Raw genomic sequence first — 27,502 nt, 5'->3', positions numbered from 1 at the left:
ATGAGTTCGAGCCCCGCATCAGGCTCTGGGCTGATGGCTCAGAGCCTGGAGCCTGTTTCCGATTCTGTGTCTCCCTCTCTCTCTGCTCCTCCCCCGTTCATGCTCTGTCTCTCTGTCCCAAAAATAAATAAACGTTGAAAAAAAAATTTTTAAAAAAGAAAACAGACTATAATAATAATTTAAGAATAATGTTGAACATGATGCACTTCCACCAAGGGCTGACCGTGTTTCTCTGCTCACTCATTTTTTTTAATGTTTATTTATTTATTTGAGAGAGAGAGAGAGAACAAGTGGGGGAGGGGTAGAAAGAGAGGGAGACACAGAATCTAAAGCAGGCTCAATGCTCCAAGCTATCAGCACAGAGCCTGATGCAGGGCTTAAACCCATGAGCTGTGAGATCGTGACCTGAACTGAAGTGGGAAACTTAACCAACTGAGCCACCCAGGCTCCCCGTCTCACTCTTTTTTTTAATGTTTATTTATTTTGAAAGAGAGGGAGAGAGTAGGGGAGGGGCAGAGAGAAAGGGAGAGAGAGAGAATCCCAATAGGCTCCACGCTCAGCATGGAGCCGGATGTAGGGCTTGATCCCACGAACTGTGAGATCATGACCTGAGCTGAAATCAAGAGTTAGACGCTTAACCAACTGAGCCACCCAGGTGCCTTTGTGCTCACCCTTTTTAACACTAAATGTAGACTATCAAGTCTCCTTCATTCCTCACAGGAACCCCCACAAGGTAAGAGTATGATCATCCTAACTTGGCCAGCAATACAGACCAGGCATAGAAGGTAGGTGACCGTGCATGGTCACTCTGCTTGGAAGTGGCAGCCTATGCCCTGGGTCTGGGCCATTCTGCCCCATCCAGCAAGTTGTAAGTCTCAGTATTTATGCACAATTTGTGTTCTCTAAGGTTGCCAATCGACAGTCTCTCTTTACTAACTAAGGCATCTTGCCTGGGTGGATGATATTTTAGGCTGTGCTGCTTGGAGCCCTACGATACCAACACTTATTCACTGAATATTTCCTACCAATCAGGAACCGTGATGACCGTATCACCTCTACTGTATCTACTCCATACAGGGACCTAGTAAAGTGGACGTTAAGTGTCCACAGATTACAGATGGTGCAGTGGAAGCTTACAGGGGTCAAGTGTCACATTGCCAGGGGGTGGAAAACAGAAATCCAAACCCAAATAAGTTGTGTGACTTCCCTTGTCTTAGAAGCTCCTGATAACTTTTATTGCTGTTCTCAAAATTCATCCTTTATTTTTTTGTAATGACATAAACTTTTCAAAATGATATTACATTTGTTCATTGAAATCTTTTTAAAATTCAGAAGGATGTGCTTAATACATAGTCTATTACTGTGGAACGGATCTTAGAAAGATGAGGGACTCTGTTTTTTAGTGACAGGCCTGACCAATCGGATCGAAACCCGTAATCCCGCCAGTGGCCGGAGTCCAGTTTTGTGAGGCACTGGATAGCTCTGAATAACAGAGTTTTCCTTTCTATTGAGCCCAACTGTCTTCCCCGTAAATTCTGTCCACTAATCTGGACAACAAACTAAGCCTCGTTTCCATAAAACACTGTGGTTTCCAAGTACTTCAAGATATCTCACCTCTGCATTTCCTTTTTCAGGTTGGATTTCTTCAACTATTCCTCACTTCACATATTTTTGGTCAGAATCCTTATTATTGTGCATTTTCCTCTCCATACATTCCAGACTGTTAATGACTCTGCATATTTGGATCCCTGAACTCACCACTACTCTAAATGAATGGCACTGGGGAAAATGGGGTGTGGGCAGAGGGCAGCATTCTTTCCCATTGGTTGGACGTGCTACTTCTCTTCTGCCATCCTGGCTCGGTATGTCTGTCTTCTTGCCAGCTTGATGTTTAAACGTCAAACTGTTGCTATAAACTCAGCTTTAGGGGCACCTTGGTGGCTCCGTTTGGTTAAGCGTCCAACTTTTGATTTCCACTCAGGTCATAACTCTCCGTTGGTGGGATGGTTCGTGGGATCCAACACGGCTTGGGTCCCGTGCTGACAGTGTGGAGCACACTTGGAATTCTCTCTCCCTCTCTCTCTCTGCCCCTACCTCCCTCCCCCCTCAAGATAAATAAATAAACATTTTTAAAAAACCCTGAGCTTTCAAACAGCTTAAATATTTCATTTTACGGCCCTATTAAGAAACTGCTTCTCATCTCAGGGTTGAAAAGGATCCTGCACTTTGCATTTCTGTCCTTTTCTATTCACCACTAGTTGGCGCCAGTGGCCACCATCAACTGCGCGCTTGTTCATCTCGGTGAGTCCATTTTAGAGGTTTCCAAAGGTGTTTTAAAAACAGTTCAGTGTAGGTTGCGAAGAATATGGTCTAATTTCCTTCTTACCTTTTCTGCTCAGGTGTTGGAACTTCCCACTCCTGGTCAGAATCTTTAATGTACCATTTCATTACAGGTTTAAAATCTCGTTGGTAGCCAAATCGTGCCGTGCAGTTAAGAGTTAAAGGCTTTCCTGAAAATGAGAGAGACACACAAAATAGGAAGGAAGTCCGTGAGGACACTTGGTCCTGTGCAGGAGGAAGACGCCATCCGAAGAACACTGTTCACTGCTGCAATCACGTTTGCAGGATAAATAGGCGTGCCAGAAATAACCAAACATCTACCGGTTTCTCATTCACAAGCAAGTAAGACCAGGTATGTTTCTCTCCATTGAGCAACACTTACATCTCAGACTTGTGACTCTTTGGTCACAGCGCTAAGAATTCTGATGTGGTTTGAGGGCAGACACCAGGAAAATGAGGTGTCCTCTCAGTGACCAGCCTGGTCTTCTAATGCTGCTATTGAGTACATAATGTGTCAATAAAGAACATTTTACTACTAACCAACATTTGCATATTAACTTAAAATCATGAGGTTACTATAATGTAGTTTAAAGAAGGAATTATTTAGATATTCAGCAGTTTCTTGAACAATGCACTATGGGTGGGCATGCATGTGATGACACTACCCTCTTCCTACCCGCTTTTTCTACAAGGGGTCTCCAGATACACTCTGCCTCAAATTCAATATTTTCACCATGAAATGGTTAAGGACTCCATTAAAAATCATCTTCGCACCTTAATAATGTCCCCCCCCCCCCGCCCTTTAGGGTTTTCAAATTCATTGAAGCTGTAGGTAACTTGGCTATTTTTGAATTATTAATGTTTTTTTTCTTTCCTCCTTCCTTACATTCTTGCGATGCTGTGGGTATTGCTAATGCTATACCCTGATACCGCCACCTAGTGGTCTTTTGTCATAGTATCTATGTTGACTTTTATTTCTATAAGTATAGATGTGTTAGCATTTAAAAGAACCACTTATTTTCTTGGAACAACCAGCACTTGGTTTTAAATAGAGAAGTTCTTATTTGGCTGTGTGGGGAAAATGTAGATGTTACTGAAGTGGATAAAATAAAAGGGGACCAGAGAAAGGTCACTTGGCCCCTCTACACAAAAAAGACACCACTTGGGAGTACAAATTACTTGGGCAGGAGATGTAGTGTTCCTCCATAGGTATCTTAAAGCCCACACCGAACACCATGTTTTTAAAGGTTAATGCTCTTCAAGGTGGTAAATCGGTTACGTTTACAGATTTAATCAATGGACCTAATATACGTAACCACCTGTTTCTGGGATGAGTAAGGAGAAATCTAAAATCTATTGAACATGACCAGTTCACTAGCCACCTAACATACATTAGCCTACATTTCTCACTGAAACCAGATGAGGTCAGTTTTCCTTTGTCTATTTACAGATTTAAAACCTGAGGCTTAGAAAGATTAAATAACTCTCTAAGGTCAACAAACTAGCCAGTGGCTGAGTCAAGATTCACACGGAATTCTGTTTGACTTAAAATCCCAATACTTTTTTTCCTTAATACGACACTTAGACCTGCTCCCAGAAGCACATTGTCATTCAATGGTGATAATACAACCCACCTTACCAAGTTCTACTTCCAATGTGTCCTTGATGGGGTCCAGAATATCTGGCTTGAAAATAGTGTCTTTCACTAAAAGATGAAAATAGTGATTATTATTTGCATTGGGAAATCGGAAGGCATGCTTGCTGAAGATGTGCGTGCAAAGTAGCACTTTGATCTAAATGCTTTGGCGCTCCCTCTTCGATTTTGGTGCATTGTCTACAAAGTTAGTAGGAACTCAGGTTTCCACATGAAAAGCAAGCCTCCAAAGATGAGCGTGACATCAGGTTGCAGGTGCTAGTGAAACATTAGTCCCTGATAAATCCTTGTCCACCCGGTGCGTTTTCTTCCACACCAGCCCTGCTCAACTGCTACAGACCTGAGCCCCCATTCCTGTCTTCTACAACATTGCTTTTTGGTACCATCTGGCTGAGTAGTCCGGAAGAAGAATGCACTTGAGAAAATGCCCACATCAGCCAGACCGGAGGCCACTCCTCCATCCTTAAGTTCATGGTTTATTTCAAGATAAAAGTGAGTCCGACCCTCCATTACTCATTTATGCCTGAGTTTCCGGCCACAAACTGTCAAATAGGGCTCTGTGGTCATACTTCCTCCTGAATATGGCCCATCTCCTGATCAAGGAAAATTCATCACCTCTGCTCTGGACATTGTCCTCTTACTTCTCGGGGTCCTCCTTCCTTCAATGACTCCATTATCTTCCCTGTATATTTCTCTCTCTCTCTCTCTCTCTCTCTCTCTCACACACACACACACACACACACACACTCTCTCTCTCTCTCTCTCTCTCTCTTTCTCTGGGTTTCTGCCCATTGGCATTTATCCATGCTCAGTCTCTTCATTTTAAAAGAGAGAACATTCCCTACACCTTATGTCCTTGCCACATTCATGCTCCTTCCTTGCAAGCCAAATTCTTGAAGGAGCGATATGTGCTCATCTCCTCCATTCTCTCGCTTCCCATGGAGTTCAATTCCTGCCCCCATCACTCCACGGAAACTGCTTCAGCTAAAGTCCCCAGTGACGTCCTTGCCCCTAAATCCACTGGACACAGCTGAGTTTTTCTTCTGCTTTATTTCTCAGCAGCTTCGGACACTGTTGGGCATGGCCTCTTAGAATCCTCTCGTTTTTTGTTCCCTGCTTCCCTACTTTCCTGTTTACCTTCTGCCTCTCTGCTCACTTCCCTGTGTGTTTGGGGGCTCTTCTTCCTCTGGGCTTCTCGTGAACATCGGTTCTCTCCCTCGTTCTCTGCTAGTGGTCTTTTGTTCTATCTACTGTCTCTGGGTGGTACCGTTCATTCTCTAGAACTGTTCCCTACTAAAGATCTTGAACCTTTAAATGATCTCTCTCCTCCATCATCAGTTTCACTTCCTTTACAGCTCCTATCCCCACTCTCCCACTGGTACTCACTAACTTATGTAAATAATGACCTCTGTTGCCCTTCCCAAACCCAGCGATGAGTTCTCAGACCTCACCCCTGAGGCAGAGTGTTACTCCCTCTGCCCAGAGATACTTTAGCCACCATGCCCTGGGACAGTTTCCCTTTGTTCTCACACCCCTGCTCCACCCCCTTTGGGGATCCCTTCCCTTCTCCCAACCTCTCCAAGTGTTGCAATGCTACAGTCCTCGGTTCCAGGCCTTCTTCTCTCTATACTCACTCCCCAGATGAGCTCATTCAGTTTTTTTTTTTTTTTGCTTTAGTTATTTATGTTTTTAATGTTTTTATTTATTTTTGAGACACAGAGAGACAGAGCATGAGCAGGGGAGGAGCAGAGAGAGAGGGAGACACAGAATCTGAAGCAGGCTCCAGGCTCTGAGCTGTCAGCACAGAGCCCCACGTGGGGCTCGAACTCACGGACTGTGAGATCATGACCTGAGCTGAACTCGGATGCTTAACCGACCGAGCCACCCAGGCACCCCCAGTCTTTTCGCTTTAGCTATCATGTTGACCACCCTCGCATTTACACCTCTGGCCCTATCATCTCCGGACTGGTTTGTCCAAATTCCTCCTTGTCATTGTGATTTGGATCACCGAAAGTCCTTTCGGACGTAATGTGTAATTTCTTCCTTAGACCCTCTTCTCTTGCAGCCTTTCCTGTTTCATGAAATGGTGTCGCCATTTACCATCTTATCCAGGCCAGAAAACAAAAACATCCTTGGTTTCCCTCTTCACGCATTAAATCCATCATCAAGTTCTGTGGATGCACAAACAAAGCCGCTCCTCACCTCCTTTGCTAAGTCTGTGCAGTGAGCAATCAGAGATATCTTCCAAGAATGTGCATCAGACCTGCTGTGTAAGTTCTTATGTATGCCGTGCAAGGCCATCCTCCATCAGTGTCCAACAGAAAATCCACCTAGTTGCCCAGCCTAAAACCCAACTCTCTCTCATCCTGGATCCCTCCTTTTTCCTCTTCCTCACTCCCAATTTCCAAGTCCTTTCAGCTGTACCCTCTCCGTAGTCTCTGAGTCTGTCCACATCTGTCCATCCCCACTGCAGCTCTCTGCCCGCAACGGCATTTTCCCACCTTCCTTGGGCTGGTTGGTCCTCACCCGTCTGTTCTTGCTCGAGCGTGGTATGCCCAGGTTTGGGCTTAGTGGGCCTCTCGTATGCCCCACTGCTTCCCTTTCTCCCCACTCATAATACTGTCTAGCGACAGCCTGTGTGCCCACAAAGTGGGAAGTTCCGGGTGATCACAGAGAATGTGTCCAGGTATTTGTTCTTACAGCCTGAGCACCAAGCCCAATGCCCGATACCTATTAGATGTCCCACAAATATTTGTGTGAAAATGAATATGTGAAAAAGTGAATGAGTGAGGAAGACAGGAATGATGACAGAGAAGGCTTGGTCGAAAGAGACGCAATCGATGTTGCAGGGAATCCCTTGGGCGAGAGAGAAAAGCAGACTCAGCCCCTGAAAACTTGATGGGCTGAGTGGCATGTCCGAGGGAAGAGGAATCACACATCCCTTGGAGGGGGCTAGTGGCGCAAGTGGGGTGCTTGTGTTCTAACTTCTCCTCGAAAGAAGAGTCTAATGTAAATGTTCATTGCTGAAGTCCAGGAAAGTAGGCAGAAGTGGTTACCTTGGCCTCAAGGTGTTTAACGTAATTTGTATCCTACACTAAAAGAAGAAGAGGTAAAAATAATCGATATGTTTACTAAGAGCTAGGTCAACCATTCTGTAGCTCTTTAATACAAAGCATGGATGACTGACCCTGTTGTGTTTTGACAAGAACCATGTTTAAATTAATGACGTCGTATAATTTATTCATGTGGATACTTATAAATCTGGGAAGAATGGCTCAGTGAAAAGACTGGGCCAAAATAGAGCACAAAAGAACAAACCCAACAGACCACCAAACATATAACAAGGTATTAAACTTCATTAGTACTCAGAGACATGTAAACTGGGATTTAAAAAGGGGGAGAGAGAAAGAGGTCCGACTTGACACCAGTCAAAAAGTCTGTAAACATCAAACATTATTTGGTAATAACGAGAATCTGTTCTTCACTAAGGGGGGTATAAACTGGCAAAATGATAGAACAGTACCGTGTGTTTTTAACACAAAACACATTTTGTAATATAAAACGATATTCTATTTTATTTTTTTAAGTTTATTTATTTATTTGAGAGAGACACAGACAGCATGAGTAGGGGAGGGACAAAAAGAGAGGGGGAGAGAGAGAGAGAGAGAGAGAGAGAGGGAATCCCAAACAGGCTCCATGCTGTCAGCACAGAGCCCGATGCAGGGCTTAAACCCACGAAACCAGGAGATCAAGACCTGAGCCAAAACCAAGAGTTGGATGCTTAACCCACTGAGCCACCCAGGCGCCCCAGTATTCTATTCTATTAATGGATATATACTTTTGTCGAAAAGCATAAAGACATAAATGGAAAGCATCTAGGGTACATAATTGGACTAATTGGAAGAGAAGGAGCAGGAAGGGGTAAGCATAGGCCTCAATCTGTCTCTGCAACGTCTCATTTCTTTAAAGAAAAAGCAAGATTCTAAGTGTGCAGAGAAACAGTAATATGTGTTAAAGCTGATAGGTTCATGGTGCCACTTCTGTGTGTGAAATATTTAAAATCATTTTTTTTAAATTATTACAAAAACTTAGCAGGATTCATCAGTGCATGGAAAACCCAACTTGTGACAACATGAATATGATCCAGAATGAGGCCTTCCTTGGGGGACAGAATCTAGATTTATGGGGAAATTAATGTTTTCCCACATTTAAGGCTTCATGTGACTACCAGTATATGATTATCTTTTTTCGTTCCCAAAAAGGAAACCATTACTAAACCGAAGGAAGATAGCTTTAATTGGGTAATAGATGTTCAAATCCCAAATCTTGAAATGAAAAATCTCACTTACCGATGGTTGTCACTTGGACAACAGCTCTGACTGTCCATAAACTTGTGTTATCTGAATCAGTGTAATCACATACATATATGCCCTGGTCGTGGTCATAAACTTCATCCACTAGGATTGAGTTGCTCCTTTCTTCAGAGAGTAGTTTTCCATTCTAATGCAAGGGACAAAAAAGTGAATAACTTTCTCTAACCAGAGAATTGTTAGTAATATTAGTCAAACTTACAGAAAAACTTCATAAATAAGGGCATCACCCAAGTATGAAGGGCTTCTGTTCAAAAACTGTATTGGTAAGAGTCTTATTTGTTAATGAGAGGCATTTTCACATACAATTACATTATCTTTTAAGATCAAGGCACCAAATCTGACTAATCTTCCAAGAGTTATGTGGCCTAGTATTTCCCAAAATATGACTCAGGACCCTGAGAATATTCTAGAAAACTCATAGTACTCTAAATAACTGACACCTCAATGAATTTTTTGAAAACATGTATATTTATGGTTATAGAAATTGACATAGTTTTGTGGCGGGGAGGGGCTAATATAAAACTTCCTGTTTAAATAAATTTCACTCGGGGCACCTGGGTGGCTTCGTTGGTTAAGAATCTGACTTTGACTCAGGTCATGATCTCACGGTTCATGGGTTCGAGCCCCACATCTGGTGAGCACGAGCCCTGCTTTGGGTGAGCCCCACCTCTCTCTTTCTCTGCCCCCTCTCACTTCCGCCCTCTCTCTCTCAAAAACATAATAAGTACATTTCACTCTAAAAAAAGGTTAAATTTATTTTTTTTAAGGTAAAGTGTAAATTTAAAATAGTAAGTAAATAACTAAACAGGTGTACAGACATATGACAAGGAATGACTAGTGAACGAGACACAATGAACTCATGGCAGACCCAAAGTCACGTGAGAACTAAAATGCAATTATGAACATTTCTCTCCCTTACTCAGCATATCCTTCAGGGATGCTCTTCTAAGGTCTGGAGTTCTCCCCCGGCTGCAGTTGCCATTCCTTCCTGGTCTCCTTTCCTGCTACTGCCCCTCCACTCACTTGCCATTCCCGAAATAACCATATTCCTTCATCAGCCACCCGTTTGTAAGTCTCTCCCAGCACTCTCTCCCCCTGGGTAGGCTGCAGCTCAGTCTTTAACTCCAACTCAAAAGGATGATTCTCACAGAGAGAAGAGGGTGATCACACACTCCCGGAGCAGAACCAGTCCCTTCGTGCTCCCAGACCTCCATGATCGCGCATAGCCCTCTGATCATAACGATGTGTATAGTTACCTCCTTCTCCGAAGTTGTGAAGACCAGCCTTTGTGCCAAGACACATAACTGCTCCTGCACACACTGGCAGGAATAAACACAGATCCCTCCTTGCAGAGAGCACTCAGTCTAAGAAGGCAGGTCCCAAGCAATAAGCCAGAGTGTGATGCACTTGGGCGACCTTGCCTCAACTCACAGGAAGCAGGGCTACTCCCTCCAAGCCAATCAGACCTTAAGGAGTATGTAGGAATCACTCCATTAAGCTAAGTGCCTTCTCAGAAATATTTGAAACGGAGAATATATGTAAGAAATAGGGCCAAGGTGAAGAGGCTGATGCATGTAGACCGATTTGGTCTTTGTGTCTCTACTATATGGCAAGCAGGCCAGGAATCGTAAGCTCTTTGTAAATGATGCGTGAATAAAGTATATATAATTGAAACGTTTTGAAGCGTGAGAATCATGTAAGTTATCAGTAGGGGCTAGGACCTAGTAGGGGCTCAAAAAATCTTTGTTGAATGGCTGAGTATCCCTTTGCCAATAATTCTGTAGCCCCTAACCTCCATGTAGCCCATGGCCTTCCAATCTCCAGCAAATAGCACCTGGAGTGTGTGTCTTACCACACAGTCCAAAGCAAAGACATACACAGCGAAATCACCTAGTATCTATACAGATTATAAAATTCTTTCTCGTGTATTATCTCATATGACTCATTCCAAGGACTCTCTGACTTGGGTTGCACAGGCTTTGGGAGGAAACTGAGGCTCTGGCGTTTGTGTGTTGTTCTATCACAGAGCTAGCGAGTGAGAGGGCTGAGGGTCAATCCGAATTTTTCTGACTCTGAGTTTCATGTTCTCATTGAGGAGTTTCCCTTCGGTTTCCCTGCTGACTGGTAGGAGCAGGGTTTCCCCACTCCAAGTCTCTGGTGTGGTTCCTGTGGCCCAAGAAGGAACTGCCAGTAGACTGGCAGGGAGACCAAGGTGCGGGGTCAGAACTGATCAGAGAGGGGCAGTTGCAGGCTGCAGGAAGTAAAAGGAAGCGAAGAAATGGGGCAGATAAGGTTAAATATCTGTCAGCTGATCTCAGGGGTCAAGAACCCCTTTTCAGAGCATGGGGTGAAATTCAGAGCTAAAACCCTAGACAACATACATACAAAGAGCAGAAATTGGAGTGGAGGCGTTTCATGAGTCCCATGAGAAAGTAATGGGGAGAAGATGCAGTCGTGACCAAGACCTCAGCTAAGCTGCAGGGAGGATGGGTCAAAACAAAGTCAACCTGATTTTTTTTTTTTTTCCATAAAAAGAAAAGTATGGCTTCATATGTATTATTAAGGCTTAACAAATGGGGCGCCTGGGTGGCTCAGTCAGTTAAGCGTCCGACTCTTGATTTCGGCTCAGGTCATGATCTCATGGTTTGTGAGTTCGAGCCCCGCACTGGGCTCCGTGATGTCAGTGCGGAGGCTGCTTGGGATTCTCTCTCTCTCTCTCTCTCTCTCTGTCCCTCCCTCACATGTACTCTTCTCTCTCTCAAAATAAATAAATAAACTTAAAAAAAAAACTTAATAAGATGGAACTAAATGGAAACATCAAAGAAAACAGATAAGGGAGAGGCAATTTGTGTCAAGAATGATGGGAGACCCATTCTGGTAAGACGATCACAAATGATTCCAACAGAAAAGAGGGGTGCTAATAGGCCTGTTTTGCTCAGCCGTGAACAGTCTTGAACAAAATACGGAAGGAGGAGCATCTCCAGCGTGAACCTGTATGAATTGGGTCAGTAAGTCCGAGACAGAACTGAGGCATGCAGAAAAGAGGGACACATGAAAATAGAACTTTTAAAGGTATGTGTGAAGCCAGAAAAACAAAGGAAATGTATTCTAGTAGGACTGTTCTTGTAATATTACCCTCTAATATCACCAAGCTCTAATACTACTGGGCAGTGCAGCCACTCCAGGGAGTACTATGCATATGGTGCTGCCTGGAGTTGGGTGACACAGTCGAGCTCCTACTGGGGCTTTCACTACCTAGTCTGGGAGGACTCTCGGCATGTACATCTTCAGCCCTATCCTCCCTGATGGACTTGACGTTTTCACATCTGTTTTAAGGATTCATTATGTCCAGATCTGTGTCTGTGACCTCTTCTCACCCCTCATTGAATTTACTTCTATTTGGTCAACTTCCTAAATGCCGTGAGTATATTTGAGCCAGAAAGACCCAACATATGAGTCATCTCTTTCACGTTTCCCTAAATATTTAATCTTGTATTTAATTCTGAAGATACACTGGCACCCACCACCTTCTTTCTGTTCCCACTGCTAGTTCCCTAGATCAGGATTCACCCTTACAAAGTTCAATCACACCAACAGGAACCCCCCCAATAACCATACCACATAACCAACCCACAGCCTCTGTTTCCAGCTCTAACCCTAACTACACCTCTCGGGAACTCTCCGCTCCCACCATGCTGAGCCACTCACCATTCACAGAATGTGCCCCTCGTGTTTCTGTTTTCCATTGCCCATGTGCCTGTTCTTGCAGCTTTCCGGTCTCTTGCCCCAGTCATCAACTGATAACATTCTACTCAGACATAAATTTTGTACTAGTGCTTACCTCTTAATTGGAAAAGGGTACATTATGAACAGTATAGACTGATGAGTTAGATACTAATCTCTAGCCAAAATCTTGAATGGGTTATTTGAACAGATGCCTATGAACCCTTAAAAAGGAAACGCTGGTTAACAGCCAGCTCGCACTCACTGTCAACATTCAGGCCATGGCATGCTGTCTGATCATTTCCTTCCACGATAGAATGAATAGACCAGAGCCTCAGAGGAATACAGGACTACAGTAGATGTTCTGTCTCCACTGTAGTGACTGACTCATTTGGAAAATACTTTGACGGTGTCTTTGTTAAATAAAATGTATACACATGGGCTGGATGAGTCAACATTTAGGTGCCTTTTTTCAGTTAGTTGAGTAGTAATACCTCCCAAGTTGTGGATTAAGGGACCACGTATAACTAAAAGGATCGTGCTAGAATCAATAGCTGAGTCGACGGGCTGTTCAGTGCCAGTCTTTTCAGTATTTTTGCTAAGACCTGTCATGCCTGCCTCTCATCTACAAGTCACGCAAATCTGGGAGTGATGGCTAGTATGGTGGATTTCAAACTCAGAATTCCATCCTCTTGATATGCTGCTAAAACCGACAAATTTGAATTTAACAGCAATAAATGTGAAATCATGAAGACGAGTTACAAATTCCACCCAGCACAAAATTGCATTGGCCTGATCGCAGTGCTTCTGAGAAAACAACGACAGCAATAACAACAAAAAAACCACAAAAAACTGCTTACCTGCCAACTAAGAATGAATCAACCACATAATGGAGCTGTCCCAAGGCTAATGCCATCCAGACCACATTGATACACTATTCAAAATAAGGAAGAAAGTAGCCTCTGTTTTCACTATGGGTTAGGCCACATGGGGGTTATAGCACTGAACAGATGTTAGGACGTTGTGCAGGATTTTGAGCATTCTGAAATACCATAGCGAGAACGACAAAAGGGGCCACTGTAGGGACCTTGAAAATACTTTCCAAAAATCAAATCGAAATGATCTTTACTTCTTTCCTATTGGGAATCCCATCGATCTTGGGTTCAGCCAGTCTCAAATACTCACCAGTTCTCAGAATGACTACAAGAAAACTAGGCCAAAAGGAAATGGGAAGGAGAAGTGGCCGGTCTGCGTGCGCACATTCCATTAAATGCCTGGCCAGAGACGACGCAGCAGCCACGTCATCATTGTGGCGAGTGAATGTGGCATATGAGGGAGATTGTCTTAAACCACCAATGGAAAGGGTACTCAGGGCACAACTCTAACTGACAAGAGGCCCCCAGTGGTGTCACTGACACCTGTATCTCGGTGCCAGTGCAGAAGGACCTCTCCCAACGCCCTGTTATATAATTTCTCCCACGTCACGGATTTCCGTAGCTGGAGAGCAAAAAATGCCTTCTCGTTCAATGTCATTGTCATTTATTTCAGATAAAGTCTGTTGAGGCCATTTTTTATCGTATTTTTAGAAATTAGCAAAATGCAGAGGAAATGTTCTTTGAATAAATACCAGATAATTCACTTTAATCCTGACTTCTTGGTCACTTAATATTTCAGTGAGGAATCTCCAAGCCTAAATTTTTTGATGTGTCTATTAAACATATTTTGAAAGCTCCTAGAGCCTCCACCCTGTTGGATATGCATCTGGCAGGTGCATCCCTGATCAGGAGTTTCGTCTGAATTCAATAACGCCATGTTCTCCTCTGCTCAGCCAGTGTTTAGCATCTGTCATCTATTCTGAGATGGCTTAAGTATGACCTGCCCACCACATGAGCACCTGGGGCTTAGCATGAAGAAAAGGAGCATTGCGTATTATTTGCTGCCTAATGTCACCAGTTCTAGTGATACACTCCTTCTGTGAGGTCTGTGACTTTTCAGGTTACTGCGTGTGTGTGCGCGTGCCAGTGTAGGTACGTGTGTGCGTATGTGCATACGTAACGTGCGCGCACGCGTGCAATTAGGAAACATGACTTGAATGATAACCTACCCAAATTTGCATCAGAAAGTACAATTTTAAGGAGCGCCATTGCTGGCCCACTTTTTGGCGGATGCCTATTCACCACCGAACACACCCTGAAATTTGCTGTCAAGATCCGGGAGAAGGGAAATGAAGCTTCTTTCTGGGAATGCCATATGCCTTTCGGGTTTAGTTTACAAGTACAATATATGCAGAAAGCTAGCAACTACTGTGTGGCTTATGTTTACCTGAAAGTGAAAATAGCTTTCGTTTCAGGGATACTAATCATTGAAAATTCAAATGCAATTTCATCTGAAATAACTAGGGGTAAGCCTTCTTTACTGGCCTAGGAACAAGCCCACCTTGCCATAGTCAGATTTGTCTTCCTGGATCGCAAATACTTTTGAACCACAGGAAGTTTTATTCTGAAGAGAACTGAAAAGAATAAGCAGAACCGTGGTGTCTCCTGGCTAACCTCATTTTAGAGATGATGAAATTAAGGTGGTTCTTAAAATTATGATTTTACTGAGGCCGGCATATTTTCATTGTCCCTTCAAAATACAAATGTGAGACCTAGAGCACACCACTTTTCCGCCTTGTGTACTTATTTCCCCAGTGGACACTATAACACCTGTCTACCCATCGTCACCAAGTCGCCGGAGAATCAAGTGATGAAGTGTCTTCCACATCATGGTACCTGTGCCGCCATGACCCTGATTGCTGAGCCTTGGAACACATAGAGCCACCAGGTAAACATGAGCCACTTTCTTGACTGATCACTGGCGATTTAAAACGACATTTTTATACTAACAGATGTATTTTGAAGTCTAATTTAAAGCTTTGCAGGATGTTTGAAGGCAAAGTATTGGACTTCCAACAAGAAGGAGACACCTATGCAGCATTTATATATCTGTTAGCACTTGGAAAAACTGTAAGATGTAATGATAATGTGAAGTGTTTTTGTTATGAAGCTTACTCACATGTGGTTCATAACCCAAAATGATTAGGAAACTTGCCTCTTCCTTCCTCCTCCTCCCTCTTCATCCTCACATTGCACTCCCCACCCCCACCCCCATCTCACCTGTGCAAGACACTTGTTACCCCGGCCTCCTGTGTTTGCTGTAACTGCCCTCTTGGATATGCTTTCTTTGGAAAGTGTTCCAGTCTGCGATTTCATTCAGAAACCCTCCAGGATTCACTTGTTGGGGTCTCCCTTCCCCCGAGGAATGCCCACTGCTTTCCAAAGACAGTACAAATGAACCCACTTGGCCTTCTGTATTGGCAGATGGCCCTAAGGTTATGTCTCACCTCATGTGTAATACACTGGTATTCTAGAAATTTTTCTGGCACTGATCCAAAAGACGGTTCTTACGATGATAATATCAGACTCTGGCTACCTAGGAGAAAGACCACTTTAGGGACCCAGGCCTTCTCTGTAGGCACAAGGTCCGTATTCACAAAGCTCTAGACCTCAGGTTCTCAAACCCACGTTTCCATAAAGTACCTGTGGAGATGTTCCCGTGAAAACCATATTCTCACATCGGTTTTGGAGGAGTCGCTCTTACCTTGTACCAGGTCACCTCTGAACTTTGGGCATCACTTTGGCAGTGGAAGCTGGGGCAATTAATATAGGCAGTGCTGCCAATAAGAAGTTGTTGCTCGTGTGATACGAAGTTATTTGGTACACATGATACATTGGTCTTAGGCTTAACTTCTAAGATGGTCTTGACACAACAGGCCTCACCCTGAAGGCTCCTAGGAGAGTTAACAAGGTCTTGTGAACGTAGAGGTTATATCCAGGTAATATAAGATTTGGGAACGTTTTCTCATAAGAATGCATGCGGGACATACCGAATCCTGGGTCTACAGATATACGACCCAGCATTATGCATTCCTGTGGTCAAAAAGTGTAGGATGCTCTTGTCCTGGATGATGTGATGATAGTTGTTAGTTATTTCCCCTAATGGATTTCCATTTTGAGGTTGAAAGTACCACTGGACATCAGATAGATCCTTACTACCACTGCAGGGCAAGTTTTCAGGGGCTTGGGTTGGTGAGAGTTGACTTCTGTGGTGAAAATGGGATTTCTGTGACTCTGTTAAGTCACAAAATAAGACAAACTTCTCACTCCCTGAAGAATATTCCCAAAGAAGTTTTTTGGTGATGCAATCTGAAAACCACAAGGAACAAAACAACAAAGAGATTCATTAGAAGATGAAACTCTCCCTTGGCAATGATCTTTTTGGATATGACATCTAAAGCAAAAGTAACAGAATAAAAAATAAACAAGTAGAACTACATCAAACTAAAAAGCTTCTGCACAGCAAAAGAAATGATCAAAAAAATGAAAAGACAACCTATGAAGTGGAAAAAATATTTGCAAACACTATGTTTAATAAGATATATCTGATTAACATCTAAAATGCATAAAGAATGCATACAACTCAAAAGCAAAACCAACAAAAACAAACAAACAAACAATAAACACCCAAATAAGCCACTTAAAAATGGGCAATGAATCTGAATAAGCGTTTTCCAAAGAACATATACAATTAGCCAACAGGTACATGAAAGGCTGTTCAACATCGCTAATCATGAGGGGAATGGTCTTGACATAACAATCACTATCACAGTGAAATATCATCTCACACCTGGGAGGATGGCTTATCAACGAAAAGACAAGAGATAAATGCTGGTGAGGAGACGGAGAAAATGGGACCCTTGTGCACTGTTGGGATTATAAATTGGTACACCCACTGTGGAAAACAGTACGGAGGTTCCTCAAAAAGTAAAAAATAGAACAATGATACGACCCAGAAATTTCATTTATTGGAAATGTATCTGAAGGAAATAGAAATGCTCTGTTGAGATGTTCTGCACCCCTATGTTCATAGCAGCATAATTCATGATCATCAAGATATGGAAACAACCTAAATGTTCATCAAATGAATGGATACAGAAGTTGTGCCCACACACATACACAATAGGATATTATTCAGCCATAAAAAAGAAGGAAATCCTGCCATTTGTAGCAACATGGATGGACCTTGAGGGCATTATGCTAAGTGAAAGAAGTCAGACAGAGAGACAAATACCATATGATGTCACTTATACGTGGAGACTAACAACAGAAACAAAACAAAAACCAAGCTCATAAAAAAAGAGATCAGATTTGTGGTTACCTGAGGCTGGGGTGAGGAGTGGGGGAATTAGATGAGGTGGTCAGAAGGTACAAGCTTCCAGTTATAAGATACATGAGTGGTGGGAATACAGTGACCACAGTAAACACTTCTGTATGATATATCTGAGAGTTGTTAAGAAAATGGATTCTGAGGGGCGCCTGGGTGGCTCAGTCGGTTAAGTGTCTGACTCTTGAATTCAGTTCAGGTCATGATCCCAGGATCGTGGGATCAAGCCCCATGTTGGGCTCTGTGCTGCGTGTGGAGCCTGCTTGGTATTCTCTCTCTGTGTGTATCTCTCTCTCTCTCTCTGTCTCTCTTTCTCTTCTCTCTCTCTCTGTCTCTTCCCCCTCTCCCTCACTCACATGCTCTCGAGGAAGAAGAAGAAGAAGAAGAAGAAGAAGAAGAAGAGGGAGAAAATGGATTTTGGGAGTCCTCATTACAACTGAAAAACAAGGAAATTTATTTTTCTTTTCTTGGTAGCTATAGGAGATCATGGGTATTAACTAAACTTGTTGTGGTAATCATTTCACAATATATGTAAGTCAAGTTATTTTGCTATATATCTTAAATTTACCCAGTGCTATATATCGCTTATGTCTCAACAACACTGAAGGAAGAAAAGATCAAACTCTAACTTACATTTACAAACAGTGCTGGATTTAACAAGGGATTAAGCTCTTTTTTGTGTCTGTCCTCTTCACTGTTTCCATTTAGAAGTTCATGTTCTAACTCTCTCTTCATGGACTTGAGGGGCCACTAGCCATAGCAGTTTCCTATTAGAGAAGGCTGAACCACCCCCTCGTTCGTCTTCACCAGCTCCCACTGAACACCCAGCTTTAGTAACTGGGTTCCTCACTGATGCATGGTATAAGCTGAAAGCTGTTCACCCCAGTCATTTCTCTCCCTCTGCACCCGTCTTAACAATAAGAAGGAAATGCTCTGTATTAACAGGTCAAGTTGCTGATATATCAGAATATCTGTCACCTTATACTTTGACCACAAGACACACAGTGTTAACGTGAAAAGTGAAATCCCTACCTGAAATATTCAGTCCTTTAGTTCTCTCTCCTGTGACAAGCCAGAGAAATATCCAGCCCAAATAAAGCGTCATTCTCCCTGGGTCCTGTCATCACTTGAATGAATTTGTTCCCTTGCCAGGCTGTGGTACGTTGTGTTTCAGAGCTCTTCCCTGAGAACCCTCTTCATTTCTGTAAGTCAAGAGGTGAGAAAAGGAGAAATCAGGACCAGTTATCAAAATGCAAGTCACACAGGAAGCTTTGAAAGGGCAGGTCACACCCAAGCGAGCCTTCCCGTGCCCACAATAGTGTGTGGAAGGCTCGTTGAACGTGTCATTTCTTGTACATCTAAAGGAGGAAGAACAGCGTCTCAAACTCATGGCAACCACTTGGACCTCTGCACCATACCATGTGTTCTTTTGGTGCCATTTCTTCATGGAATTCTCCTTCTGTCCCTCCCCCTCCCCCTTCCCTTTCCCTTTCCCCTCCCTCTTCTTCCTCTTCATCCTCCTCCTCCTCTTCTCCTCCTCTTTCTTCTTCTTCTTCTTCTTCTTCTTCTTCTTCTTCTTCATGTTATCACCTAGCATGCATATTTCCATGAGTATCTTGGAAAAAGTTAAGTGAAACTTTTCCAGAAAAGGGGACCCAAATTGATTGAAAATGTCAGGTTCTCCACAGTTAGGAAGCCTGTACTGTAGCTCATATGTATAAAATTTGAGAACGTCCACATGTCTGTTTTATTTGCTTTTATTAGTAGTTGTAACAGCTGTTAGAGAATAGACTCTCTTCTCCCCAAATAAGAAAGGAAAAATGGTCACTGGGTATCAATATTATTGTCTTACTCTGTGTATTACTCCTTGGGGTTGTTAGAATAAGGAAACTTTCTCCTGAACTTTGCCTAAAAATTTGTCCTAAAACATTCCCATACTGTCTTAGGCTCTTTAAAGTGAAAGTGGGGGTTGGGGCATCTGGATGGCTCAGGCAAGAGTCCGACTTCGGCTCAGGTCATGATCTCACGGCTTGTGAGTTTGAGCTCTGCATCAGGCTCTGTGATGACAGCTCGGAGCCTTGAGCCTGTTTCAGATTCTGTGTCTCTCTCTCTCTCTGCCCCTCCGCCACTCTTGCTCTGTCTCTCTCTTCTCAAACATAAATAAGTGTTAAAAATAAATTTTAACAAGTGAAGGTGGGGGGTTGAAGGGGTGGGGGGAATGGGTGATGGACATTGAGGACAGCACTTGTTGGGATGAGCACTGGGTGTTGTATGTAAGTGATGAATCATGGGAGTCTACTCCTGAAGCCAAGAGCACACTTGTATACACTGCATGTTAGCTAACTTGACAATAAATTCTATTTAAACAATTAATTTAAAAGTAAAAAAAAACAGTACTAAACATAAAAAAAGAGTTAAAGTAAAGGTGGGGTGGGGAACAAAATAATCCTCTGAAATAGAAAAAGTAAAGGAGCAGATCATGTCGAGACAGAATGAGAGCCCTGCCCTGCGTTCATGGCACTTTTAACTCCCTTGTTGATAGGGTGGCCATTGCAACTTTCAAATGAATTATAAGAGATGAGAGATAAGGATATTGGGTGTGGGTCTTAGTCCAATGGGCTGCTATAATAAATTACCACATAGTGGGTGGCTTATAAACAATGGAAATCTATTGCTCACAATTCTGGGGGCTGGGAAGTCCAAGATCAGGTCACCAGCATGGTCGTATTATCCTGAAGGCCCTCTACCTAGTTCGTAGTGCCTTCTCATGGTGTCCTCGGGTGATAAAAGGTGCTAGTGATCTCTCTGGAGTCTCTTTTATAAAACACTAATCCTGGGGCACCTGGGTGGCTCAGTCGGTTAAGCGTCCGACTTCAACTCAGGTCACAATCTCGCGGTCTGTGAGTTCGAGCCCCGCGTCGGGCTCTGGGCTGACGGCTCAGAGCCTGGAGCTGCTTCGGATTCTGTGTCTCCCTCTCTCTCTGACCCTCCCCCGTTCATGCTTTGTCTCTCTCTGTCTCAAAAATAAATAAACGTTAAAAAAATTTTTTTTTAAATAAAAAAAATAAAACACTAATCCTATTTATGAAAGCTCCACCCTTATGACCTAAGCACCTTCCAAAGGCCCTACCTCCTAATACTCATTATTAGTGATATCATCTTTAGAGGTTAAAATTCCAACATATGAATTTGGGGAAGAACACATTCAGACCAGAATAGTGTGTGTAATATTTGATTGTTGTTTAATGTTGTTTTGAGCAGAAAATAAAAGTAAATTTTTTTATATGACTGTTTTCATCTGTCCTTTTAGAGTCCTGAACTATTGTCACTAATGTAAAAATTACTCTGTATTACTCTATGGGTTACTCTTGGGGTGGTAGGTATAAGAAAACTTATCCCTGAGTTTTGTCTAAGAATTCCCCCTAAGACACTCCCATACTTTAGGCTCCCAAAGAGCCTAAAGTCTTAGGCTCTTTAAAGTTGGGAGAGGGGGTGGACAAAATAAACAGTAAAGTCCCTGTCCTCAAGGATCTGTCACAATGTGAAAAACAATGTTGTTGTTGTTTTTTCATTTTGAATTCTTTGTTTTATTTTTTAAATTTCATTGACACTTTTATTTCACGTCAAAAACATGTTTTTGTGAGAACAACGTTAAATAAAAAAATTTTACTGACACTGAAACAGTAAGAAATACTTTTATTCAAAACTATTGCAATAGGGGAGAGAAATCAAGCTCAACTCAGAATACAGCAAGGACGAGGGAGAATTTATAGTCAAAGAGCAAGGTGAGGGGGTCAGGGGATGGAAATTACTAAAGAGACATCAAGGGTAGAGAGATTCTTACTAAATGGATCTAACGGAGTTCTTGCTCAAGGTGAATCAAGGGCTTAGATATCAAGGATGGGAGAAGAGGACTTTGATCAGATATCAAGTGTAGAAGGATGATTTAGCAGGACGCTTTGCTAAGGCTGGTCTGGGTAGACCAAACATATGACTGGGGTCAGGGTGGAGGCCTAGTGGAGAAGAGGTCTCAGAGGAGCTTGACTAAAGTTTGGTCAAGAAGAGACCCTTTGTCAGGATGCCCATGTGACTTAATAAGTTAAGCATCCAACTTCAGCTCAGGTCATGATCTCACGGTTCATGAGCGAGTTTGAGTCCCAAGTCGGGCTCTGTGCTGACAATGCAGAGCCTGCTTCAGATTCTGTCTCCCTGTGTCTCTCTCTGCCCCTCCCCCTGCTCATGTTTTTTCTCTCTTTCTCTCTCTCTCTTTCTCTCTCTCTCTCTGTAAAATAAATATACAGTTAAAAAAGAAAGAGAAGAGTGTCTTTGTCAACATAAACATGCAAATAAGCAATACAGAAGAATGCATTACAGAAATAAATACAGTGATGACAGAAAAGAAAAAGTAAAAAGGAAGGAAGAAAAGACACACAGAGAAAGAAAGAAAGAAAGAAAGAAAGAAAGAAAGAAAGAAAGAAAGAAAGAAAGAAAAAGAAAGAAAGAGGGAGAGAGAGGAAGGAAGGAAGGAAGAGAAAGGAAAGAAAGGTTACATGAAATGTCACTTGGCCCCTTTAAAAGTCTCCCCTCAATATCCATATTCTTTAGGAAGCTGACAAAATCAATCTCTTTCTCTTTCAACATCTAACCAGCCAACCAAGTTCCTCTCCTCACCCCTCCCTGCCTTGCTGTCCTTCCTGCAACCACTGCTACCACTCCCCAACTTGCCCAGGACCTTTCTTTCCAGGTATTCCCATGTTGTCTCATAAATAAGTGCTTGACTTTCCTCATCTTATAAAATTCTTCATTTCAACCAGTTTCCAACACACACACACACACACACACACGAACACATGGCATATCTCCAACATCTTCAGATGCAGGAGGAGAAAGTGATTTTAATGTCTATAATTTTTTGTCAATAATTACTGTTTCCCTAACAGAAATAGTGAGCTTGAGCTGTCTTTGGGGATCCAGTTGGAGCATTGCGAAGACAGCTGGGTAGGACTCAGAAATGCTTCTGTGGGGTGCCTGGGTGGCTAAGTTGGTTAAGCGTCCCACCTTGGCTCAGGTCAAGATCTCAGGGTTCGTGAGTTCAAGCCCCACATCAGGCTCTTCCCTGACTGTGTGGAAACTGCTTGGGATTCTCTCTTTCTTCCCCTTCCCCCCTCAAAATAAACAATTAAACTTAAGAAATGCTTCTGGGGGTCAGCAGCATAGGGAAACATTCAAGCCAGGAGCATCTGTAAGCTGCCAGGAAAGGGCAGACAGATTTCCCTAAAGAACACCGGCCTGGTAAGGGTGGGTCAGGGCTAAGGATGAAACGAAATAAGCCAAAAAAGGAAGAGAAGAAACAGAACATAGAGACCATCTTCATCCTAAGCACAGAGAGAGTCCACAAGGAAGATGGGATGTTAGTGTCAGAAGCTACCGAGTAGGCACAAAATGGACTGAGAAATGTCCTCTGGCCTTGGCTCCAATAGATCAGATCAGCTTGGGCAGGGGCCAGGGCTGAGTTGACAGAGAGCAGGGCAAGAAAAAGAAGTAGTGGGAGGAATGTGAGGGGTGGGGACAAGCCGTGAAGTCCACAGGCTGCACACAATGCACAGAGAAGCCAGAGGTGGTGTTTGAGCGCTTGTGGACAAGGGCAGAGCGTATACTCCATTTAGGGGAATGAGTTTGCAGGCTAGCAGGTCAGAGTGAGGAATTAGGAAGTGATAGAATCCCCCAAACCATGGAGAAATCAGGACTGGGTGGGAGGCACGTGGCCATGCATAGCAGTAAGGTCCATTCAGACCAGTTTGCCCAGGTGGGGACCAGAGCACAGGATGTTTTCACCTGGCCACTGACCTGCTGAGAAGAGAGTGTGCTCAGGGGGCAAGAGGCTTCATGAGACGGTGGAACACCTTGAAGGGAGCCAGGCACAGGGACTAGAGTCACTGCTTTGTTTATCCCCATTGGTGGCTCTTTTTCTAAAGACTGTGGTCGAGGAAAAAGGCAAGATCAGCAACTGCCTTTTAAGATGTGGCCTCCCCTTCGCCTTTCTTCCCTTTGCCTCATAGAATAATCTCTCCATCTCCAACTTCTAGAGACATCTTCCTAAAAAGCAAACCTGAGCATGCCCTTTTCATGCTATAGACTTCACCAGCTCCACTGTATGTGAGACACCGAATTCATCCCAGCCACCATTTATAAAACCCTGTGGGACTTGATTTGGCTCTCTCATGTCTTATCTTGAATTTCTTCTCCAGAGAGACCCTCTCTGGCCATTGGCATAATAAGCTCATCCCTCCCTCCTCACCACTGTACTGGCCAGCAACCATCTTTTATTACTCATTTTATATTTGTCTTAGTTCACGTTACCGTCTCAAAATATGTTGTTTTAAAAATTTCTTCCCCGGGGCACCTGGGTGGCTCAATCGGTTAAGTGTCCAACTCTTGACTTTGGCTTGGGTCATGATCTCACAGTTCAGTATTTGAGCCCCGTGTTGGGCTCTGGGCTGACAGCACAGAGCCTTCTTGGGATCTCTCTCTCTCTCTCTCTCTCTCTCTCTCTGCCTCTTCCCTGCTCATGCATGCTCTCTCCCTTTCTCTCTCTCAAAATAAATAAACTTAAAAAAAAAAGTTCTCCCTCAACTAGAATCAAAACTCCATACCAGTGGGAACTGAGTCTGTCTTTTCCAGCCTTCATGCTCTCTCCAGGAATAGTGGCTGGCCAACAACAGGACCTTAGTAACTCCTTGTTGGTAAGTTATCCACACCACACTGTAATTGTTATTTCATATACTGTGTTCTCCCACTAGACTGGGAGCTCCTTAAGAACAGGGATCCTGTTTCAGAAATCTTATCTTCAAATCCTTGGACAAAGCTTTGTGTATAAATCACGATCAGTTCTGTCATCTCAGATAAATACAGAATACTTCGAGAGGAGTCAGAACAAATGCACATCAATCTACGTTTGACCATTCACTTGGTGTGTGACTCCAGTTAAGATACTTAGCCTCTCTCTGTACTTCAGTTTTCTTATCTGCAAAATGAATTATTTGGACTGTATCAGTAGTTCCTTCACCTTAGAGCTAGAGAATCAGAACTTCTGGGGTCTAAGATAGGAAATGTGTATTGTTTTTAAGCTCCTTGGCTAGGGAACCATGAGAACATGATTTCTAATATCATTTCAGCTTTAACATTTCTGTGATTCCATGTTTGAATATCCAAAGCCTATAGCAAATTAATTACCACACCTAGCAGTCTCCAGACCTCAGAAATTTCTATCCCAACCAGAGCCAACAGAAGCTCTCTCCATGATGCACTCACCTGCTGGTCTAGGACTTCAGGTTGCCTGGAGCTCTTTCCATGCTACAGCTCTCTCTGGGACATCGTTTTTCAGATTTTCTTGATTTCAAGAGTCACCTGGAATACTGATTACAAATGCAGATTTCTGGACTCTCCAAATCATATTAAATCAGATTCGCCAGGAGAACTTTGGAATCTACCTTATAAACGAGTGTCAGGACCATCACTATGGTCCAGGGAGCATCCTCAGGAAGCCCTGCTCAAGAAATAATAGAGCTTGGGGAGGTGGGTCCGGGCTGAGTTATAACAGCTGTTGTCAGCACTGGTGGCAACTGAACAACACAAAGACAAGCCTATTCTGGAAACCCATTTATGTGGGTTAACACACTGTGTGGCTTGTTTGTCAATGTCTGCTTTTGAAGACTATTTTTTTTTTTCAACGTTTTTTTTTTTATTTATTTATTTTTTTTTTGGGGACAGAGAGAGACAGAGCATGAACGGGGGAGGAGCAGAGAGAGAGGGAGACACAGAATCGGAAACAGGCTCCAGGCTCTGAGCCATCAGCCAGAGCCTGATGCGGGGCTCGAACTCACGGACCGCGAGATCGTGACCTGGCTGAAGTCGGACGCTTAACCGACTGCGCCACCCAGGTGCCCCTGAAGACTATTTAACATCTATGTGATGATTCTCATTCCACCATCACCAAAACACTTTCACGAATCATATGGAATCACACAAGAGGCATAGTATATGCTTTATTGGGCAAGGACAACTTAATCTAAAACAGTCTGTAGAGTCTCTGTTGATAGGAGTTAAAACCATGGACAGGTGTCACTGAATATAGTGCATTGCTCTCATTTATTTTCTGGTCACAGATGGGAAGATGATTGTCCTTCACGTTTTACTGATGGACCACCAAAGCTCACATTGTTTGAAATAGAAGTCCCCAATATTAATGACAATCACACATCTGGTAAGTATTAGAAGAATATTATTCCAGATTAATATTTCCAGATTCAGAGGTCTCAAAGCCTCTGACTATCCCATCACTACATGCTATCCTGTCACAGAAGAAGACAGGAGGCCAACAGGGCATCTTCAGGTATCTGACGTGTCTCTTCTCCAAAACATCTCATACCTGCTTTTTGAGAGCCACGATTCTTTTGTTAGAAGTTGAAGATTCCTCCGCCTCCATTGGTCAAAGCTACACCTTCAATTATCTTTGGTTGACAATGAACTAAAATTTTTGCTGGCCTAAGTTTTTGATGAGATAAGGCGAAAGAGAGGAAAATGCTAGAGAAGGTAAGTGTCAACAGAGCTTTAGGAAGGAAAATCTTACTGCCAAAGATAAACAAAGTACTTTATAATTGCTCACAGGATCAGCAGTGACTCTACACTGAGAACACAGGTACACAGAGAGATATGGTCTAGGACAATAGTAACTGTTGAATTCAATTAATGTTATTATGATTTTCACATGGTCCATGTTAGCTTTATACCTGATTGGCTGGGAATTACAGAGAATCCAGCGTGTAGTGCCTGCTCTCACTCACTTGACCTTATGATCTTATGATCAAGCCAAGATAGGGATTAGAATTTGACAAACATCTTGAGTCCTTTTACTCTGAACTTGTCCCACAAAGTGCTCAAATCATAGTACATAGGTATATTTCATAACCATCATGTTTTTATAAAGTGAAGACTCCATAGATAGGAAGATCTCAATTTTCTTACATGGCAATCTGTTATTTAAAAATCTCGTGATCTCCCTCTCTCTGCCCCTCCCCCGTTCATGCTCTGTCTCTCTCTGTCCCAAAAATAAATAAATGTTGAAAAAAAAAATTTAAAAATCTCGTGAAAAGGAATTGTGAGAGAAATTCACTTTGAAAATTATTTAAGTTCTTTTCTCAACTTATGTTTTCTGGTTAGGAAATCTAGTGGGAAAAAATGTACCAATTCTTACCTTATCTTCTGTGCTGAAGACAGAAAAAAAGAGGAAGGAACTTCAAGTCTTTATTTCAGTAACTGCTGGCTTTTGCATCCGAAGAACGTGTAAATAATATCCATTTTCAAAGGATTCTACTATTATTTCTTCCTAGCCAGAGAACACGGAGAGCATGCAACAGCCGTTTGGCTCACACATGCTTGGAAATAATGAGTTATACCTGGAGGACAAAAGAAAACTTTCATTAGTTTGCAAATGGCCATCGTCTTTGCCAAATCCGTGATCACACAGAGAAAAATCAAATTAACTACCTGTATCAGTAGAAGGAAATGTACTGAAGATGAAACATCTGAAACTCTTCTCTGACCCACCTCCTCGACTAGATAAGGTTTGTGGTCAGGTTTAGTTCAAAGAATGAGTAAGCCTGTTTCCTTTACAGGGATTTCCTGTAAAGAATATAGCACTCAATTTCTCAACTTTGTTGGTTTTTTTTTTTTTTTTCGTCTTGTAACACTAACCTCTGAAAGTGTAACCCTTAAGACATAAACTTAGGCCTTTCTTATGACTAACTTATTAACTCTGGAAAAGGAAAAAAATAGTATCTCTCTGACGCTCTTTACATAAAGCAATAATTTATTGACAGAGAGGAAATACATTTAAAGTTTAAAATCACCAAGGTTTTCGGTACCTGTTCATTAATATAGAAAGCTTCAAAATATAACATATAATTAAGAGCACCACTATTCCTTTGATAGAACAACTAAAATCACTTTTGTAAGGATCCTGAGACCACACGGTCCGAAAGAGCTCTGCCTAGAAAGCATGTTGGTTAAGCCTTGATATTGGCTTCCCTTAAGAGTCTCATATTCTTTTTTTTTTCTTAAGTTTATGTATTTTGAGTGAGGGAGAGAATGA

The 27,502-nt window shown here is 42.7% G+C and overlaps 1 protein-coding gene across 3 annotated transcripts in view; it reads right to left on the bottom strand.

Annotated features, from left to right (window-relative positions):
- Nucleotides 1-26,967, bottom strand: part of IL18RAP (interleukin 18 receptor accessory protein) — a 33,881-nt gene extending 6,914 nt beyond the window's left edge. For 2 of the 3 annotated variants that reach the window (XM_086701436.1, XM_086701438.1), the window contains exons 1-9: nt 26,899-26,967; nt 26,606-26,807; nt 24,664-24,759; nt 18,385-18,554; nt 16,016-16,334; nt 15,730-15,919; nt 8,344-8,494; nt 3,980-4,045; nt 2,387-2,510 (exon numbers count right to left, since the gene is read on the bottom strand). In XM_086701436.1, coding sequence (XP_086557562.1) covers nt 2,387-2,510; nt 3,980-4,045; nt 8,344-8,494; nt 15,730-15,919; nt 16,016-16,334; nt 18,385-18,457 — 923 coding nt within the window. In that variant the 5' untranslated portion in view covers nt 18,458-18,554; nt 24,664-24,759; nt 26,606-26,807; nt 26,899-26,967. The remainder of the gene's footprint in view (nt 1-2,386; nt 2,511-3,979; nt 4,046-8,343; nt 8,495-15,729; nt 15,920-16,015; nt 16,335-18,384; nt 18,555-24,663; nt 24,760-26,605; nt 26,808-26,898) is intronic. The other variant, XM_086701437.1, reaches the window with a different exon arrangement.
- Nucleotides 26,968-27,502: the final 535 nt, after the last annotated feature.

Source organism: Puma concolor, chromosome A3, assembly GCF_028749965.1.
Source record: "Puma concolor isolate L17-30 chromosome A3, mPumCon1.1.hap2, whole genome shotgun sequence".
Lineage (NCBI taxonomy): Eukaryota > Metazoa > Chordata > Mammalia > Carnivora > Felidae > Puma > Puma concolor.
Note: the sequence above shows the minus strand (reverse complement) of the source record. Positions and strands in the feature narration are given on the sequence as shown.